At 61.3% G+C, this 19,004-nt stretch overlaps 1 protein-coding gene across 1 annotated transcript; it reads right to left on the bottom strand.

Moving 5' to 3' along the window:
• Positions 1-1,626: 1,626 nt before the first annotated feature.
• PANK4 (pantothenate kinase 4 (inactive)) lies at positions 1,627-17,191 on the bottom strand. The gene is given in 19 exon segments (NM_001083429.2): positions 1,627-2,186; positions 2,796-2,864; positions 2,975-3,075; positions 3,410-3,514; positions 3,915-3,964; positions 4,091-4,146; positions 5,104-5,255; positions 6,068-6,155; positions 6,391-6,503; positions 7,213-7,368; positions 9,458-9,558; positions 10,211-10,292; positions 10,813-10,994; positions 11,080-11,233; positions 11,574-11,666; positions 12,020-12,203; positions 12,610-12,824; positions 13,032-13,114; positions 17,059-17,191. Coding segments are annotated over 19 exon segments (2,322 nt in total). The 5' UTR covers positions 17,183-17,191; the 3' UTR covers positions 1,627-1,972.
• Positions 17,192-19,004: the final 1,813 nt, after the last annotated feature.

The following is a 19,004-nucleotide window of genomic DNA, read 5'->3' as shown; positions in this document are numbered from 1 at the left end:
TGGTCACTTGCCCACATTCAGCAAAGGCCTGGGGGTGGGCAGCTGTACTGGCTCCACTTTCCTCCCCCCAGGCCCCCGGGAGCTGGCAAGGCTGCCTCCATCCTCTGGTCAGTCAGAGGGGCTCAGCCTGTGGAGCTGGAGCCCAGCCTCGGGAGGCAGGGCATCTGGGCTCTCAGGGTCTCTGGAACAGTGGGGGTGTGGACATGAGGGACACAGGCTGGGCGATCTATAAGGCTTGTTCAGTCCCAGGTGGGTGCTGCCTCTGTGGCCAGTTAACTTTCAGAGGCTGGCCTCGGCTCCTGGAGGCCCAAGGCCCTTCTGCTCCAGCTGAGAAAGGGAATGGAGGTGGCAAGAGGAGCAATGGGCGGGGCAGGTGCTCAGAGCCCTGAAGCCCTCTCACTGTGCAGCCCCTCAGGCTGCCCTGGCCTGTCCAATGATGCTCAGGGGCCCAGCCGGACAGGCGGGAAGACCTGTGAGGGGTCATGACCCAGGGCAAGTAGGGCTCTGATCAGACCCCTGGAGCCCTGCTGGGTGTCTGGGCTGGGCGCCCTCTGCACAGGGAGCCCCAGACCAGCCAGGACAGTGCTGCCTTCCCACCAGGGAGAAGGGGAAGACAAGGGGCGGCCTGGGCAGACCTCACAAAGGTAGCCACAAGAAGCTGAGCCGTGCCAGGGGTTGGGGGCAGTGTTGGGGTGGAGGTGGGGGAGCCCTGGAGGAAAGGGCCTCTCAGTCAGGGACCACACAGTGAGCAGGCCTGGCTGGGCCCTCTGCTCCCCCTGGCGGCCACTCACAGGAAAGCCGGCCCTTCTCTGCTGGCCCAGTAAGAGCTCTGAGATCCACCCAGGAGCAGGGCCAGTACTCAGGTCACCCGGGGTGGCTGCTGAGGTGCAAGACATGTCGCACACCTTGGGGTTCGGTGTAGGTCCCAGACCACCGAGCTGAGGCTCCTGGAATGGGGTACAGGGCCCTGGCTCCCCAGGCCCGGCAGCACAGGTGTGTGGGGGTCTTGGGGAAAGAGGGCCAGGCCCCGGTCCCTGCAGGGACAGCCTTGCTGGCCTTCCTCAGCCGGCTTGTCCTCATGTTGCTGGGTTCTCCAGCGGCCCCGGGTGCTGGGCCGTTGGTCCTTCCCAGTGCAGAGGGCTGTTCTGAGGCTGGAGCCGTGGTGGCAGGGCCTCACGTAACTCCTCACTCCCGAGACCCTGGCACACGCAGGCAGCCTCACAGCTCCTGCACATCCACTTCTGCAGCGACCCAACATCTGCAGCTCATGTCCGGCGCAGCCTGAGGGACGGGTCCGGAGGGAGAGGAGTAACCTTCAGAGCTGGGCAGGGCTCTGAGCCTGGACGCCCACGTGGTCAGAGGTGCTCTGAGCAGGAGAACAGACCCATCACTAAGCCCAAGGGCCCTCGAGGGTCCTCGAAGCCAGGGCGTCCTCTCAGCAGACTCTTGAGTCAGGAGAGCTGCTCAGAGCCCAGCCTGTCCCTGGGGCCATGGAGGGCAGGCGTCGGGGGAGGTCTTCTCCAGACACTCTGGAGGCCACCTAGGGAGAGACCCCACTGCCGGGCTTCCCAGGAGGGTAGACAGGCCCCCGTCACAGGAAACAGCAAAGGCAGAGGCGCTCCATTCTCACTCTGGAAACTCTATTTGCTGCGCCCCGACCTCGGCATCCTGTCAGAGGCGGATATGTATATATATTTATATATATATATGTATATATATATAAAAGATTATTTAACAGTTAAATAGATTCCAATACGAATGTCTCATGGGACAAAAGTTGTGTCTCCCACCACGAACACGGCAGCATTAAAGGAACACTGAGCCCAAGGCCATGAGCACTGGGCCCACCCCGGCGCACCCGGCTCCGAGTCACTGAAGCACAATATAAATATTTTGATTTGAACACGGTTCCCTGTTGCAGTCGAAATACATTCCTGACGCGTGACCAGCAGAGTAGCCCGGGGGCCGTGCCTCACTCAGCTGGGACCTCATACTTGAAGATGACACTGAAGAGCTGGCCGCCCAGCCGCTCAGCCAGCCAGGAGTTCTTGATGACAGCCAGCTTCAGGCTCTCGCAGCACAGCGCCGCATGGTAGTTGGTATGGACGGCACGGCCCATGCCCTCAATGACCACCAGGTCGGCACCACGCTCCCGCACCAGCACGGCCAGCCCCTTGTCCAGGCGGCTTTGGGGAGGAAGGAGGCAGTGAGGGAGGTGCAGGCAGGGGCCTCGAGCCCTGCACTGAGTCACACCCCGCCTCCTGCCAAAGGCAGTGACCCTGAGCTCACCAACTTTGTGGGCCCTGAGTCCAGCCTGCTCCCCAGACAACCAGCCAGGCAGCCGCCCTCCCAAGACCTGGGGATCAAGGCCTCGGGGACTTGCGGCAGCTGTGCTCATTTCTACAAGGCGGCTTGTCCTGAAAACTGGGCCTTCGTGATGCTTTTCTATTTGCATGGGGTTTTACTGTCCCCCCCACCCAGGGAGGGATGAAGTCGACACCAGAGAGGTGTCACAAGAAGAGACGGAGAGGCTGACACCCAGAGTCCCATGTTGCCTTTACATGGGTGGCGCCACCTTCTAGGAGCCCTGGATGGAGAGCTCTATAGCCATGAACTGATTATCTGAGAGCAACTACCCCCGGTGGGGAGATGGCCCCGCCACTTACAGGGGGACAAAGGGCCCCTGCTCCCTCCACCCACCCTCGCAGGTCCCCTGCCACAGGGCTGCGGCCGGCCCTGCTGACTTCTGCCTCGCCCAGGGGGCCCAGGAGGCCTGGGAGTGGAGGGCTACCTACCTGAGGTCCAGGCATGGGGAGCTGGAGCCTGTCTGCACCAGCAGGAGCCTCTCTTCTCTGAGCGCCGAGCTGCCGAGCATAGGGGTCGGCACTGTGAGGTGACACCCCAGGAAGCTGCCCCCCCGCGCCCCTGCCCCTGCCCCCTCAGGGTGCCGGGCCCAGCCTCCCACACAACTTACTGGATGACGGGGTCCATGGCTGCAATGCGCTCGGCCACAATGAGGGATTCGCTATAGGTCACGTCGTTCAAGGCGGGTCCTGAGTTGCACGCCAGGATGACCTGTGGCAGGATGCCCAGCTCTTTAGCAACCATGATGGTGCCAGGCCAGCCTGGGCTCACCTGCCCGCCCCGCACCCCTCCACCCCGGGGGCGCTGCTGGCCAAGAGCATGGCTTCTGGCGACCTCTCACGGCCTGGACAGCTCTCATGTCAGGCTGACCAAGGTCAGGCTGACATAAGCCCTGGAACCCGACACGTGGGGTGTCTTCCTCTCCTCCCGCCCTGCCGCGGCCTCCCTGGCACCTACCTGCGCACGGAGGAGCCCAGGGCAACGCCAACCCCACCGGGCGCAGGCGCGTGGGGCAAGGGTCCTGCCGTGTGGCCCCTACACTCACCTCCGTCCCTCTAGAGAGAAGCTCCCTGACAAAGGGGAAGACTCCCAAAATGACGTCTACTCCACTGTTATCTGCGAAAATTAAGGCACATTTGTGAGGGGGCCCCTGTAAGACAAAACCAGGACGTTCAGTTGGGAACAGGCGCGTCCAAGCGTTCCAGACACCTCCACAGTCCACTCCCCACAGCTGGGCAAGGGCTGCCAGGTTTGCCAGCGCCGGGGGTATGGGGCAGCCCCGGCCTCTTCCAGAACAGCTGGCCTGAAGGACCTCTGAGCTGAGGCCAGCGGCCTGATGTCTGTCCTGTGGGAGTCAGGCTCGGAGCAGGGAAGTCACCCTGTACTCCCAGCTTGGGGGCGGGGGAGACTGGTGAGCCCTTGGCTTACCCCGGGTCCCCCCTGGGCAGCTGTGCGTCCATCCCCTGCACTGCCGCCCGTCCTAGGAACCCCGCTCAGCCCCCTGCCCCCAGGCCCCGAGGGCACAGGACAGAGGTGTGGCGGCTGTGTACCTTCAGTCTCTGCAGCCATTTGCTGTAGGAGTCCACGAGCCAGGGCCGCTCTGTGGGAACAGGGACGAGGTCACCCACTGCCCGTTTCTCACCTGCCCCCGGCTTGGTTGGGACACGTGGCCCCCGCTACTCTCCCCCGAGTCTCCAGACCAGAGGCAAGCCCTGGGTGCCCCTACCTTGCAGCTTCTTTTTTGCCTCCTCGAACCCAAACTGCGGGTCAGACTCAAGGACACTGCACGGGGAGGAAGACACAAACAGTCACCCAAAGTCCAGACCTTAGCTTAGCCCTGACCTCAGCCCCCAGTCTCAGCTCCCTGACCGTAGCCTCTGACCTCAGCTCCGCTCCCTGATCTTAGCTCCGACCTCAGCTCCCTGACCTAAGCTCCCTGACCTTAGGCCCTGACCTTAGGCCCCAGACCTCAGCTTCCTGATCTTAGACCCTGAACTCAGCCCTGGCTCTCACACCCCCGACATCAGCTTCCCTGACCTCAGCCCCGACCTCAGCGCTGGCTGCCTGAGGCCCCGAGCTGGACGAGCGCACGGTCACCATCACTGCTGCCGCGTCCACCGGGGAGGGGGAGGTGTACAGGAGCCTCCGTGCTGCGGCCATAGGCCAGGCCCTGGGCAGTGCCGGCCACCAGCCTCGCCCAAGGGGTGGCAGGTATGTGGGCAGGAAGGGAGGTGGCGGCTCTCCGAGGAGCCCGGGTCCAGAAGCACCCAGGGTTGGACCGGGTGAGGCCCCTGCATGGCAGTGCCGCTTCTGTGGAGACGGAGGTGAGCCCAGGGAAGGCACTGAACGGGGGATGGGGGTCCTGGGAGGCGCACCCCGTGACCCAGGGCTGCTGAACTTGGTGAGGGACATGCTTCCTCCACACACCCGGTACCACCTCCATCTACTCTACATGGCCACCATAAACGTGGAGTTTCCCACTGAAAAAACTCACACGCCTGCTCTCCTATGGATGGGAAGGCTGACCCCCGTGCCTGTCCCGTCCACTCCTGAGGCCACAGGTGTCCAGCAGGGCCTGAGCTGTACCCCATCTGCTGAGACCCACTGCTGGTGGGCCAAGCTGAGCCAGCTGAGGCAGGGGTTGGGGCCACCCAGGGCCACATGTGGCCAAGGGGTTGCGGCTCTGAGCCTGAGCTGGAAAGAGGGGGCGGGACAGGCCAGGGGCGGGGAGGCACCTACTCAGAGACGGCTTTTGCACCCCAGTCAAAGACGTTGCCAGCCAGCAGCCCCTTCACCAAGGCCAGCTGCCTCTCCTCCCAGTCCAGTGCGTCCAGGGCACTGACCACCCTCTGGAAACACTTCAGCGCCACACCGTTGTCCTTCTGCTTCACCTGCGGGGAGACACATGTGAAGACACGGGCCAGCCTCCCCCAGCCCCCAGCACCTTGCTGGGACCTGCAGGAATACCACCAACCGTGGGCCTGCTCCCTAGGGGACAGGAGACCCCAAGTGCCGTCATCACAGGAGACCAAACAAACCCAGGCCACGTCAGTTTAAAAATGGCACTGACGCACGGCAGTGGGGGTGGGAGAGCCAGGGGCGCTGGTGTCGGTGCAGGTTTCAACTGCACCCTGAGGGCTGGGGCCCAGGGGTGACTGTGCCATGGCCAAGGGCAGGGCAGAGCAGAGAAGAGCCAGGGCGGGGGCCCAGATCCTCATGGGCACTGCTGATCTGACCATGAAACCCTCAGCACACAGATCCCGTCCCAGACCCCTGTGTGCTGGGGAGGGTGGTGGGCAGAAGCCTGTGTGTCATGCTGGCCCTTGACCCCTCCCACTGCTCCTGGGCATGTGGCCTCCTGGTCAAAGAGCCCAAGGAGGTGCCTCCAGGCCGCCCACCATGCCCTGGAAGGCCTGTCAGCAGAACAGACATCCTCAGGCACCAATTCTGAGCGTCCAGGCCGACCTCAGGAGGCGCCATCACCCACAGCCATACCAGCTGCTCGTCAGACCCGCGACTCTGCTCTGCTGAGGTAGTCACCATGCTGCCTGCGATCGATCCACAGTTGATGCTGCTGACAGGCTGCCCAGGGCTTCTAGGGGATGAGGCCTCACCAGGGCGACTCTAGGGTACAGCCTGTTGCCAGGACCCCGCACCTCCCCATAAGCATGCACCCGCTCACCCACGAGAAGGCAGTGCTTACCTTGGAATAGGGGTCTGGGAAGTTAAACTCGTTCAGACAGTGCTCTCTCGTGTCCAGGAGGCTGCGCACAGTCAGGGTCCCATAAGCGCTGGGGACAGAGCCAGGTGGAAAGTGGCTCAGTGGGCTGGACAGCCAAGTACCTGCCCATTGCGCCCTCCACCTCCAGAGATGTCCTCAAGGTGTCAGATACCAATAGGAGAAGCCCAGGAAGCCAGTGGGTGGTGAGGCTGAGTAGGCACCGGGCTGTGCTTAGGGCCCCCAAGCGTGGGGGAAGGGCACCCAGCTTCCGGAACCTGGCCTGGGTGGGTGCAGGGGCCACTCACAAGGGCTGGTGCCGCAGCGTCTGCAGCTTGTTCCAGTACTTCTGCCGGAACTTCTCGGCCCTCTCGGCTGCGTCCACAGAGCCCGGTTGGCTTGCCACAGCACGTTTTACGACCTATCAAGGACAGGGTGGCCAGCGGTGCTTAGGGCAGCCCCAAGCCCATGGATGGCAGGCTCACCCGCCTGCCATGGCAGCCACTGGGGGCTTCCCCTGCCATTTGGAAACGGGGTCGCCACTGCCCTGACCCAAAGCTCATGTTCATGTCCTCCGATATGATCCCCGGGGCCCACTGGCCACCAGCTCCCATCTGGCCAAGGGGACAGGCAATTCTGGACCATCCTCAGAGTCCGTGTGGGCAGGGCGGGACCCTCACTCTGAGGACAGATCCCATGGGCCTCTCTCAGGGGCTCCATGGAGGAGGTGCTCCTAGGGGGCTCTGTGGCCTTGAGACGTGACTAGCCTGAGTCCCGGGGCCGGCTCCTGCTGCTCCTGTGCCTCTGCAACCCGCCAGCCTTCTCAGGAAACACGGGTTGCCAGGCGAGCCCGTGAGGATGAGCTTCGCTGACACCATGTCCCAACCAGATACGACGGAGAGCCACATTTCTGAACTATAAACAATGCTGCAAATAAACATCTCCTGGAAAAGTCCCTGTCCTTCACCATGCCTCTAGTGACCCCTTGGGAACCCGAGGCATTCAGAGATGGCCGTGTTCAAAGGCCCACAGTCACCTTTCCTGACGGTTGGGTGTCTTACTCCTGGGGGGACGTCCAGCTCTGTCCCCATCCCTCACCCCACCCCTACCCCACCAGCTCTGATCCTCACCCCGTCCAGGGCCTCCTCAAAGCAGGTGAGCCAGTACTTGCGGGCCAGGGCGTCATCCGTGAGGTCAACTGTGTCGGGTACATAGGAGGATGGGTCCAGAAGGAGAGGCAGGTTGACCAGTGGCCTCTCCAACCGATCCATTTCCAGCAAGTCGAACTGGAAGGATGAGAAGCATGTAGGTCCGTCAGCCATGTCTTTTCAGAAAAATCAAAACCCGCTCCTGCAAGTTCAAGAACCGGCTTCTCTGCACAAAGGGAAGCTGTCCCATGGTAAGTGGACAGCCCCATTTCCCCCATCTCTGGGCCCCTCACGTCCTCTCTCAGGTGGGTGTCCCCTCCACTTGTCGGGCCTGAGCCTGACGCCCTGACCTCCTGGACACCCTCTGTTCTCCTGCTGCACCCTGTGTGCTGTGCTCTAAGCTCGGGACCCTGTGCACACAGCCACCTGCCTGGTCCTCACCTTTCCTACTGGGGGTGCCACTGCCACCATCCTCACTCCCTGCCCAGGGGGCCCGTCCTGCAGCTCCTGCCCAGAGCCAGTTCTCCAGCAAGGACACACTGCCCCTCCTGAGGTCCCAGTGCCAAGCCACTGCTCCCACCACGCTGAGAGGGCCTGGACACTCGAGGCTGACGCCAGTGTCATGGGAATAAAGGGTTCCATGTACTCGGCCCTGACCTCAGATGAGAACTGGGGTGGGCAGCCATTCCAAGGCCACAGGAGCGAGCTCGGGCTCGCCCGCCAGGTGCCCCCACAACCCTCCAGGGAACTGCCCCCCTAGGAGTGCTTCTGACGGGCCCACTAGTGGGTTGGGGCAGCAGGTGTGCTTGGAGCCAGGGATGGTCGGGATGAGAAGATCCACCCCATGAGGGAAGGACTGGTTTCGAGGATGCCCCTGAACGTGTGTTCAGCAGAGTGAAAGCTGCCGTGTTCCCAAGGGGGTCAAAGGTGGCGGTCTCCAGCTGGGCCGGCCTGCAAGGGCTCCCCCACCTCCCTGATGGGTGGGAGCTCAGATCTGAGCTGGACCTCATCTAGGCCACGATACTCAGAGAAGCATCTCTAGGACACAGTGGGGATCCCCACACCCACCCGAAAGGCTGCAGGGAGCCCAGCACACCAGATGGGCGCAGGTCCTAGAGGGTAACTGTGCGCACGTTAGGGCTGGCTGAAGGGTTTCTAGCCTTCCCACCTGCCCATTTAGTTTTGCAACCTGTAGAGCAGGGATCTGCATTGCCTGCCCTCCGAGAATCAGAAACGGGGCCTGGAGGATGTTGGGCCTTCCTCTGAAAATCAGTCACAGCACTGACCAGGCCTGGGCCTCACCACCCCTGCCCTAGGCACCTGCACTCAGAAAGGACCCAGCTACCCTGCATGGCTGGGCTGGGTGTAAAGGACGCAGCGTGGAGCATGGGCCTCGCCTGGGAACCAGGGCTGCCACATGTCGGGGGCTCCCCCAGGAGAGATACATGGATGATGCACATTCTCACCATGTTTATGCCAACTTTTTAGAAACTACATCCACAAATGAAAAGCAGTCTTTCCTCCAAACAGCCCACAGGCTTGTCCTGAAGGAGGCGCCCCGACCCGCAGGCCCAGACCCGGCTCCTGCAGGCTTGGCCTGTCCTCCTGCCCCATGTGGTTCTCACAGCCGCTCCTGGGCTATTTGGGATGTGCTGTCAACAAGCCAGCAACAGCGTTCAAACAGTGCCCTGGGCCAGGGTGGGTCATGTGAGACTGCCCAGTCCCACCTTAAAGCCCCACTCCACATCAGCTTCACAGGCCTCCTCAGCCCAAGGGGAGACTGAGCAACAGGCAGTATTTCCCAAGGACAGCAAGCTCTGCACGCCAGGGACTGCCGGGGAGCTGTCGTGCAGAGAACATGACTTAAGAGAAGGGGTCCCACTGGGTTTTCACTTGATTGTGCTGTAAATGGGCCAGAGCTCTGGAGAGAGATCCCCAGCCTCCCTAAACTTTATCTTTGTTCTGCAGACACGGGAAGGACTGCATGGCTCTGGGGCTCCAGCTAAATGTCTGTAAAAGCTGAGATGTTATAGAAGGAAGGAGGAAAGTCAGCTGCAGGTACAAACATCACTCTTCAACCCCCAGAGTATGTGGTTTGAGACCGGCCTGCACCAGGAAGGGGCAGGATTGAGCCTGGCTGCAGCAACACAGGGCCTCTCTTGGGGGACCACAGAGAGTCCACAGAGGTGGCGCACGTGGGACCCAAGGCCCCTGACTCCGTACTCACAGTGCCGCTCCTTGCCCTCTGGGTGGGGCAGAGCTCGGGCGATGAGCTCATGAGCCCGGAGCTGCCGGCGTAGTTTTCTCCCCAGCTGTACTGGTTTGGGTCTGCAGGACAAGAGACCCAACGTCAGGGGGCGAGCAGCTCGGCAAGCTACAAGCCGGGGATGGCTGGGCCACATCTGGAGGACCAGCCACTGAAGGTCTCCCTGGTGCCAGGCTGTTCTGCTGTGCTATTTCTCATGGGCTCAGAGACCTGGCAAGATAATCACTGAGACCTTTCCAAGCTTCTGAAAGGCCTCCCTGGTTTATCTCATCTCACGTAAGAAACTGGACTCAAGGACACGGTGAGGTCAGCCCATGCCACTCTGATCGGTGTTGATCCCAAAGAAGCCTGCCTTGCGCTTCTGGGGACAGAATCACACCTGCGACTCCTTCACGTGTCCTTCAAAGAGGACAGACCAGAAGCACATCTCAACAGCTGGAGAGATGGTGGCAAGGGGCCAAAGGGTGCAGGAGGGCCAACGTCACGTGTGTGGAGCCTCTGCATGAAGCCCGCCATGCACGAGGATCCTGTGGGCTGATTACATGGCACCCATGTGAGTTGGTTTCCACTGGCTCCTCAGCGATCACAGGAAAAGTTCCTGCCACTGCTGGGAGGGGCCCATGAAGCCCCCACATCCCACTCACAGCCTCCCTGAAACCTCCCCTTCTGGCATTGCTGGACACGGGCCAGGACCCATAGCCGGGCTGCACTCACTGTCTTGCTCGGCTCCTTTGAGGAAGGCTCCGATGGCGCCCAGGTAGCCTTCGTGCCTCAGGAACAGTGCCTGGACCTCCCCCTGCCACAGAAACAGCCCTGAAGCCAGCCTCACACACACAGCACTTGGCCCAAGAACACACATCCACCTGAGGCAGGAGGCCTCCCTCCCAACACGGTGAAGCCTGCCCACAGTGCACTGGCCCCCGGGACTGTACGCACACATGGAGTTTAAAAGCCTACCACCTAGAGCATGTGGAGCGTCTTCCACAAAAACAGATAGCCACCCAGTTTCCTGTGCCCACCAGGTACGACACGCCCCCGCAGCACCCCAGCCTCAAAGCTCACCCAGAGCTCTGTGAGAGGCAGTCCCTGGACCTCACCCTTAGCAACACGCCAAACTCAGGGACAGCCACGGCGCCCCAAACACAGGACACCCAAAGCTAGAGGGTGGGAAGGGGCTGCGGGCTGGTGTCTGGGGCACTCAGTTTCTGGTCCTGCCTCGCTGCCCCCTCCCCTCAGGCCTGCTAGTTTTAGAGACACGGTAGAGGGGAGGCTGGGCTGAGGGCGGGCAGGGCCAGGAAGGCAGTGCAGCTTGTTACCTTGGAGAAGAAGTTGATGCTGTAGGTGATGGTGCGCATGGTGACCGGATGGCCGCGGATGAAAAAGCCGCCAAAGTACACGCGGTCCAGGCAGTGGAGCCTGGCGTAGAGGCAGGCGAGCTGCCCGATGTCATTGCTGATCATGTGCAGCAGGCTCTTGGCCATGTCCTCCTTGGAGAACTCTGGGGGACGGAAGCAGTGCGCTGGGCAGGCAGCCGGGTGGGCGCTGTGCACCGCGGTGAGCGAGAGCAGGCGCAGGGCCAGTACCTTGGTCCGCAGTGGCAGACTTCCCGAAGCTGCTGGCGATGAGGTTGCCGCTTAGCCCCAGGGTCTCGTGGGCCCCTCCATAGATGTCCTGAACCAGCATGTCCACATTCGTGTGCTGGCCTCTGGAGGCCAGCTGCAGCAGCTCATCAAACTTCTGGGGGACAGAGCAGATGGGGCTGTCAGGGACCGCGAGCTGGCGGAGCTCCCCAGCCAGCCCCACAGCACGTGAAGGATGCCAGCCGCCAACCGGGGCCATCTCAAGACATGGCCGTGGGGGCGCGGGGCAGGGGGAGGTGGGCATCCTCTTTGGAGCACCCAGCCGGGTGATGCTCTGGCCATTCAGATGCCCATCCTCCTGAGGCTAAGTAACAGGAAGAGACCAAGGGGAGAGCCACTTGCACACAACCCCCGCCAAGCACAAGCCCCAACCCCACAGCCTTCCCTTTCTGGAGGGAACTGGAGCCAGAAGCATCCAACCCTAGTAGCCAAAATACCTTTGTCTTGGTGAGCAGAGCCCCAAGCCCCCAGAAGGTGCCGCCCCCGATGGAGCTGCCGCCAATCCACTCGAACCTGTCCTCTGTCTCCACCTGGAGCAGAACAAGGGCAGATGCATCAGCAAGCAGGCCCCCAGCCACCGGCCAGCAGGTCCTGCGGCCAGCAGGTCCTGCGGCCAGCAGATGTGGCGACTCGGGGTATCCCCTACCCGTGTTACAGCCCTCTTGGAGGCCAAGTCTGGGGACGCTTGGCAGGTGCTCATGGTGGGAGTAGAGATGCTACCTCCCACAGCCAGCTGGTGTCCAGCACTCTGCCTGTGGCCCATGAACACCAGAGCCAGGCCCAAGTGTGCCCGTGTCCCTATGCCTAGCACAGCTCTGACACATAGCCAGGGCTCGACACGCCACTGTGGAAGCCCCGCCCTCTTCCACAAGCCAGGCCACACCTTCACGATAGAGACCCCTGAGCCGATGTTGACCAGGAGATATGGGAAGATGTTGGGGTGGTTCGTCTGAAACCGGAACTCAGGGTCGGAGTCTTTCTGGTACACGAAGGCTTCGTGTGGGATGTTCTTCAGCACAAAGTTGCAGCCCTTGATCAGGCAGGTCATCACATCCTCCTTGTCAACCCTGAGAGAGAAGGGCCCGCTCACTGGAGCTGGTGTGCCCATGGACCCCAGAGCCTCCATCCAGTGGGCCAGGGAGCCTCATGTCACCACAGGAGCGGGCAGACTTGGTCTCGGGGTTCCCCTCCCTTTCAGCCCTCGCCCCCCCACTCCCCTGCACAGTTCCCTTCCTGAGGTTTGGCCACCCAAATCCCACTGCAGCTGGCCCAGAGCCTGACCTCAGGCCCATGGCCCCTGGCAGCTCCCCAAAGTCTCACTGTGGTCGTGGGGTCTCAGGAATCCCCAGAGCAGGGAGGAGGGGGTATATAGCAGCTGGGCCACTGTGGTCATTACTTCAGAGCCCGACCCATGAGCCGAGGCCAACCAGCCTCTGAGCTCTCACCGCACCCCATCCCAAGGTCCATACTTACTTCAACTGCAGCTTTTCTTCGATGAGGTCTTTGAACTTGTATGCCCCACCCCCAGTCGCCTGGATGACCTTGGTCTCAGTGTTGACGAGGTGGTCTTTAATGAAGTCCAGGCAGGCTTCTATGTAGGTGTTTTCAAACTTTACAAAGTGCAGCCTGGCGGTTACCTCCTCTTGGACTGAGATCTCATAGGGTGGCTCGTGGTCCTGCTCTGTGTCCTGGGGAGAAGTTGGGGGACCGCGTGTGTGCATTGCCTTGGGGAGGGGGCAACGCTGAGACACAGCCCCAAGCACCCACAGCAGTGCTGACGCATGTGGGAGCCAGGGGCATGAGCGGGGGCAGAAGGGGAGCTGAGCTAGGAGGCACAGAGGGGTGTGAGCATTCAACAGTGCCAGGGCCTGCCCAGGCCCCTCCCATAAGCTCACCTTGCCAGAGTAGTCGAAGGACCGCACCTTGGCGACTTTGTGCTGCACGGTGGAGTAGTAGGCCAGCTTGGTCAGTGACCCGCCTGCGGGGGAGACACGGACGCGGCAGATTCAGGAGCGGCTGGAAGGGACCTGAGGCTGCCCCTCCACAGGCCCTCCTCTGCCAGACCTGGGTCCTGCCCACGAGGTGTTTGGTGCTACTTGAACTTGAAAAGCCTGCAGGGCACCAAACAGAGGAAGGGAGTGAACTATGAGACCCCAACCCTTTGCCTTCCTTGAAAAGAAAGGTCTGTTCTTCCTCAGAGCCCAGCTGAAGTGGTAACTGTCTGTCTCTCCTAGAGGAGCAAAGAGACAGGGCTGCTTCTGGGTGACCTCAGTGACTGCTGGTGGTTTAGGAAAATTCGGTTTCAAGCTTTGATCATGAGGATGAACCAAAGGAAAAAGTTGATGAATCTACTGTTTTCACTGAAAAGCACACCCTTGACAGTCCATGGAGAAGCGGTGGAAGAGGCGCTAAAAGGAGCATTTATCAGAGTGGACAGGTTGGGGAGGGACTGTTTTCACCAGGAACATGGAAGGAAGGGCCCCGGGAGCAGCCACCCGAAGCCTGGAGTCGCCAGGGAGATCAGCAGCAGGACTCGTTAACGCCCCTGGCATGTGACCGAGAATGGAACATCAGGAAGCAGATGAGGCCTTTGGGCAAGTTAAAAAGATGCCCAGAGTGGTCCTTTCTGGAGTCAGAGAGGAGGCATCAGGGAGGCTCCAGGTGATGCAGGGCTGTGAAAGCAGCCAACCACACACAGAGTAGAGAGAGGCAAAGGCTCAGCTCTGCAAAGCGACTTCAGAACAAACTGTGCTTCTCAGAAGGCCCGACAAAAATAAGGAGGAAGCCCTCGTCATGAGAGGAAGGTTAAAATCATCAACAACCGTTGTTTTGTGACACAACACCAAGGGAGCATACAGGAAATGCTCAAGTCACAACACGCATCTGGAAACACCCCTGTACCCGAGGGCCACGGCTCTTCCAGGTAACAAAAATCAAAGCCCCATTTCTGAGACCAAGCGCACTGTCCTGGTTGGAGCCGCCCACGTGGCAGCGTGGACAGGGCCTCCAGAGACATCCTGTGAGCCAGCCTCATCAGGCACGGAGGGGCCCACGTCCAGTTACTGAATCCACTGTCCTGGGCTTGCTCCCATCCCGAGGCCATGAGCTTAAGACACAGAACTTGGCTTTAAGCCTCCTTATCCCTCCTCCCTGCCCCCAATCCCAGCTTGGCCCGCAGCACCTTTCACTGAAATGCCTGTTGCCGGATTCACCTCTATGAACAAATCCTTTCCTAAAAAGAGGCAATACAGGACCTCCCTGGAGGTCCAGTGGGTAAGACTGCTCCCCACCCGCCGGTTCAGTCGATCCCTGATTGGGGAACTAAGATACTACATGCCACATGGCGTGGCCAAAAAAAATCATGCACACACCGGCAAATGCAAAGGGATGAAGACCTATCTGACAAGCTCATCAGAAGTTACTATCAACAGACTCTCTGGTCACAGAAATCCAACTGCAGATGGTGTGTTCTCCAGGTCAGCTACATATCACAGCCATGACTGTGATGGTTTGTGGGGGACCCTGGGGGGTGTGGTTAGCTGGGTTCTGTGCACTGCACATCATGTGCACCAAGTGGGAGAAGCCTGGCCCTGCCCAGACTTGTCACCCAGCCCTGCTGAGAGCAGCAGAAGGGGTCAGTGGTGTGGGTGCAGCCTTTGCTCTGTCTGAGCCCAGATATGCTCACAGGGCAGCATGCAGGAGCCTGCGGGGACCAGGAGATCCCGGCTGCTCTCAGGTCCCCTGGGATTAGACTGCACGTCAACCTGTCCTCCCCCTGGCTCCACACGCCACAGCAGACAAGGGCAGTGACCAGGTACACCCACACAGCACTGTGCTCTCTGGTGGACACCATGGGCTCTCCAGGCCTCCTGCCCACCCCACCCTCCCCACCTTGGGGCCCACAGCATCTCTGACTGATGGGAGGAACCTGAGCCAAGACCCGTTCATCCAGATCCCTGGGGGCCTGGGTGCGCAGTCCCTCCTCTCTAGGCACCCAGAGGTGCAGGACATCGCTGCACACATTCTCGCCCTGCGGCCCCTTCCGCTTCACCCAAGGAACCTTCCCCCGGCCCAGGAGAAACCTGGAATCAGAGCTTCCCTGGTGGCACAGTGGATAAGAATCCATGTCTAGGAGACACAGGTTCGGTCCCTGGTCTGGGAAGGCCCCATGTGCCAAAGAGCAACTCAGCCCGTGAGCCACCATGACTGAGCTGGGCCTCTGCAGTGAGCTGCAACTAACTCCTGAAGCCTGAGCACCCCAGAGCCCATGCTCTGCAACAAGGAAAGTCACCACAGTGAGAAGCCTGCAACTAGACCAAGTCCGTGCAGCAACACAGACTGAGTGCAGCCAAAACTAAAACAAAACAAAAAGCTGGTGTCAAATCAGCTTCAAGTATGTGTTGATACAAAGCCTCCCTGAGGCTTTTGAAGCAGGGACTCCACCAGCAGACAGGGGTGCCCCACCACAGAGAGGAAGGGGCTCTCTGAGGACCCTGCAGCTGAGCCCTCCTGGATGGAGAGGCTTGGGGAGGGGAGACAAAAGAGGGAGCCTGCTTATAAACCGAACACTGACAAGCACTCTGGCTTTGCAGATTCCTGGCTGAGGACCACTGCCCCAAGTGGTCCTTCAGCAGCTAGCTGCACTAGCAAAAGTCAGTCCTTACTAGCAATGAACATGTCCTTAACAGACAGAGGACCCAGACCGGAGGTGGAGGGCGGCGGGAATGGCGGATTTCAGAGAGGAAATAAATACAAACACTGGAAACATCCCTTTGGGTCTGCCAAGGAACCTTGATTAGGGAGGACAGGCAGGCACTCCTCCCTTTGCAGAGACAAGCTGGGGCCACACCAAACAATCGAGGTAAGACTTGTGGCCAGGAACTTTTTGGGAGCACTTCAGAAACCAGTTAGGTGCAGCTGGCTGGAGCAGAACTCCCAGAGCTAGGGCAGCAGCAGCACCAAGTTTAGAAGCTCAGAGCACAGGACCAGTGGATTGGGGTCACCTCCGGAGTGAGCAGGGCTCAGAGGACAGCGGTAGCGCTCAATCGAGCCCCCAAGCTGGGCCTCCGCTCACCGTCTTCCAGCCCAGCGTCCACGAGGGCATCGTTCTGGCAAGTCTCCCCCAAGGAGGACGAGCTCCCGCTCACAGAGCTGCCCATGCCCGCCCTCTGCTAGGCTCCGCCCGGCTTCGCGCTTTGCAGGTTGGGACTCAAGGCGCTCCCCACTTCCCTGGATGCCTTCCACCCAAGCCCCTGATTCCAGGGACTCCCAAAGACGGGGGGCGGGGCGGCCCAACCCCTCCGGGGAGGATCGCACGGTCAGTCCCAGCGTTTACTGAGCGGCCATGCCTGGCCAGGCGCGTGGGGGTCCCGGGCGCTCAGGCTGAAGCCTGGACTGGCCACTGACCAGCCGGGTCTCCGCGCCTCAGCGACCACATCTGAGAAATCGATCGCCGGCAGGCGTCAGCGCGTCGGGGAGGGAAGAGGGCCCCGTGGGGGTCGAGTCCTCCAAAACCCTGGCCCCAGATACTGGGTCCCCGATCTCCCGCCAGCGGGGAGACGCCCCGCGCGGCGGCCGAACCCCACCCCACCCCCGCTCCGAGGCGGAGTGCCAAGGCGGCCGCCCGGCTGCTTCTCCCTCAGGACTGCGAGCCCCGGCATGCCCTGCTCCGGCCACGCGGCGCCTGCTGGGAGCTGCAGTCCGGTCGCCGCGGCAAGGGCGCGCGCGCCGGCAGCCCACAGACTACAAGGACCGAAAGGCTGTACGCGCCAGCCGTCGTAGACCACAAGGCCCGACAGGCCGTGCGGCACCAGCGGCCCGCGCCCCGCCCTTCGTCCTTGCCACCACCCCGGCCCTCCGGCCCCGCCGCCCGCACCCACGCCTGCCCACGCCGCCCTTCTCCCTGTGCCAGCCCGCGGCGACCTATGTCTATGGCGAAGCGCTTGGCGTTCTCCAGGTTGCGGAAGATCTCGTCGGGGGGCAGCGTGATGCTCTTGTCCAGGCTGTCCCCGCTGCTCCCGCTGCCGCTCGCTCCACACTCCGCCATTTTGAAAGTGCCCGGCCAGCCTCATCAGCCATGGAGATATATGCGCATATATTTGACTGCTAAACGCCTCCCGCGCATAGATTATGCTAATGAGCGTCCGCGCCGGCCCCGCCCCTCCCTCCGCCGCCGCCGCCGCCGCGGTGAAGACTGGAGGGAGGACACAGGCCGGCGGGCGCGGGTCTTAAGAGCGAAGACAGCGAGGCAACTGAACGCAAAACCTCTGGGCTGTCGTCGTCTCTGTTCTTTCACTGAGCTAGCTGGCTGCTGACCTCGTGTGATATGAGCTAGTGCAAAGAGGGCACCTGGAACGTGCAGACCACCAGAGAGACCAACTCCTGCACGCGAAGGCGCTTGTGACCCCACCAGACTGGTTCCCTAGGAGCACAGGCCCGTCGCTGCCAAAAATCCCATGCAAACGGGGAGAGTTGGGTACCTTGCTCTCTAGGGCCCCCTCCCCCACCCCACCGGGGTGGCAGATACCCTTGCAGCTGGACAAGTGTGTTTTGATGGCGAGATCCTCAGAGTGCAGGGGAAAGCATCTTCCTCGTGGAAGATGGAGTCTGTGGGAGTTTGCAGGGAACAAGCTGAGAAAGCTCCCAGATGGTGTTGGGGACAGACTTCAGGGCCCATCTCTGGAAACCCTGGAAGGCTTGGAGACTCTTAAGGGACGTGTACCCCTAAAAGGCAGTGGGAGCTTTGCGAAGGAGCCCAGGGTTGGAAGCAGACAGTATGTCAGGTACCTTTGGCACCTGCCTCCTCGGTGCCAAATTCCTGGGCCAGTTACTTTGGGTTTTGACCTCAGCCTCTGTCTGAGCATACCACAGGCTGCCTGGCAAGGCCCATTGGAACACAGACCTGTGAGCAGCACAGACTCAGAGCTCCAGGGTGATTCAGGCAGGGCTTCAGGAGAGGGAGGCAGCCTGGCAGGCTGGCCTGGCCACCAGGCTGGCCTGGAAACACACCCACAGGGATGGTTCAACCACGTGTCTGGCACACAAACAGTAAACTTGTGGGTGTGGGAGGGGCTGCTCCCAGGGCTCAGCAGGGACCCGAGGGCAGAGCAGCACTGTGCTCCTCTGGAAGGGGTGCTGTGGACCTCCCCTCCAGAGTGGACAGAAAGGGTTGGAAGGCGGGACCAAGAGAGGTGCTGAGGAGGTAGGAGGGCCGGCCGGCCTGGGTGCTTCTGGGTCTCTGCAGACTCAACCAGCACCCTGTGCCTGCCTAAAAATAGACAGCTGCCCTTTCTGAGGCGAGGGCTGGCCCTCCTGTTGCCAGCACTGCCTGTCTCAGCCCTGGTGAGTGGTCAACCTGCAGGGAGGCAGGCCAGCCACCTCTGGGCTGGCCAGGAAGGTGCCCCAGGGGCTGGTCCAGGGACACAGGGGCTCCAGATGTGTGGGGAGGACCGTGGAGTGGAATGTCTTTCGTGTTTGGCACGACTAAACCCCTTTGACTGCGGTGAGAGTGCTTCAGGCTATGGGGTCCCTTTTAGCCTCCACTCTCACCCCCACCTGCAGAGAGCTAGTGAGAGGTCTAAGGCAGGAACCCAGGCGCCCCCCCACGCCCCCTTACTGCACAAGGGGACCCAAGGTGTTCAGAGACCCTCTCCCCTCCAGCCTGCCTCTCCCTTGCTTCCCTGACTCCCAGTCACTTCCGGCCCCACCTACTTGTCCCCTCACTCCTCATTCCCAGCTTCTCTTCCCTCCCTGCCGGTCAACCCTGCTTCCTAGCACCCCTGCTTCTCCTCTGCTTCCCCCTCCTCCCTCCCTCCTCAGCCGGAGCCCAGCCCTTCTTCGGGTGTCCAGGGGGTCATTAGCAAGGACAG

This window comes from Bos taurus, chromosome 16, assembly GCF_002263795.3.
Source record: "Bos taurus isolate L1 Dominette 01449 registration number 42190680 breed Hereford chromosome 16, ARS-UCD2.0, whole genome shotgun sequence".
In the NCBI taxonomy this organism is placed as follows: Eukaryota; Metazoa; Chordata; class Mammalia; order Artiodactyla; family Bovidae; genus Bos; species Bos taurus.
This window is presented reverse-complemented; position numbering and strand designations above follow the sequence as displayed.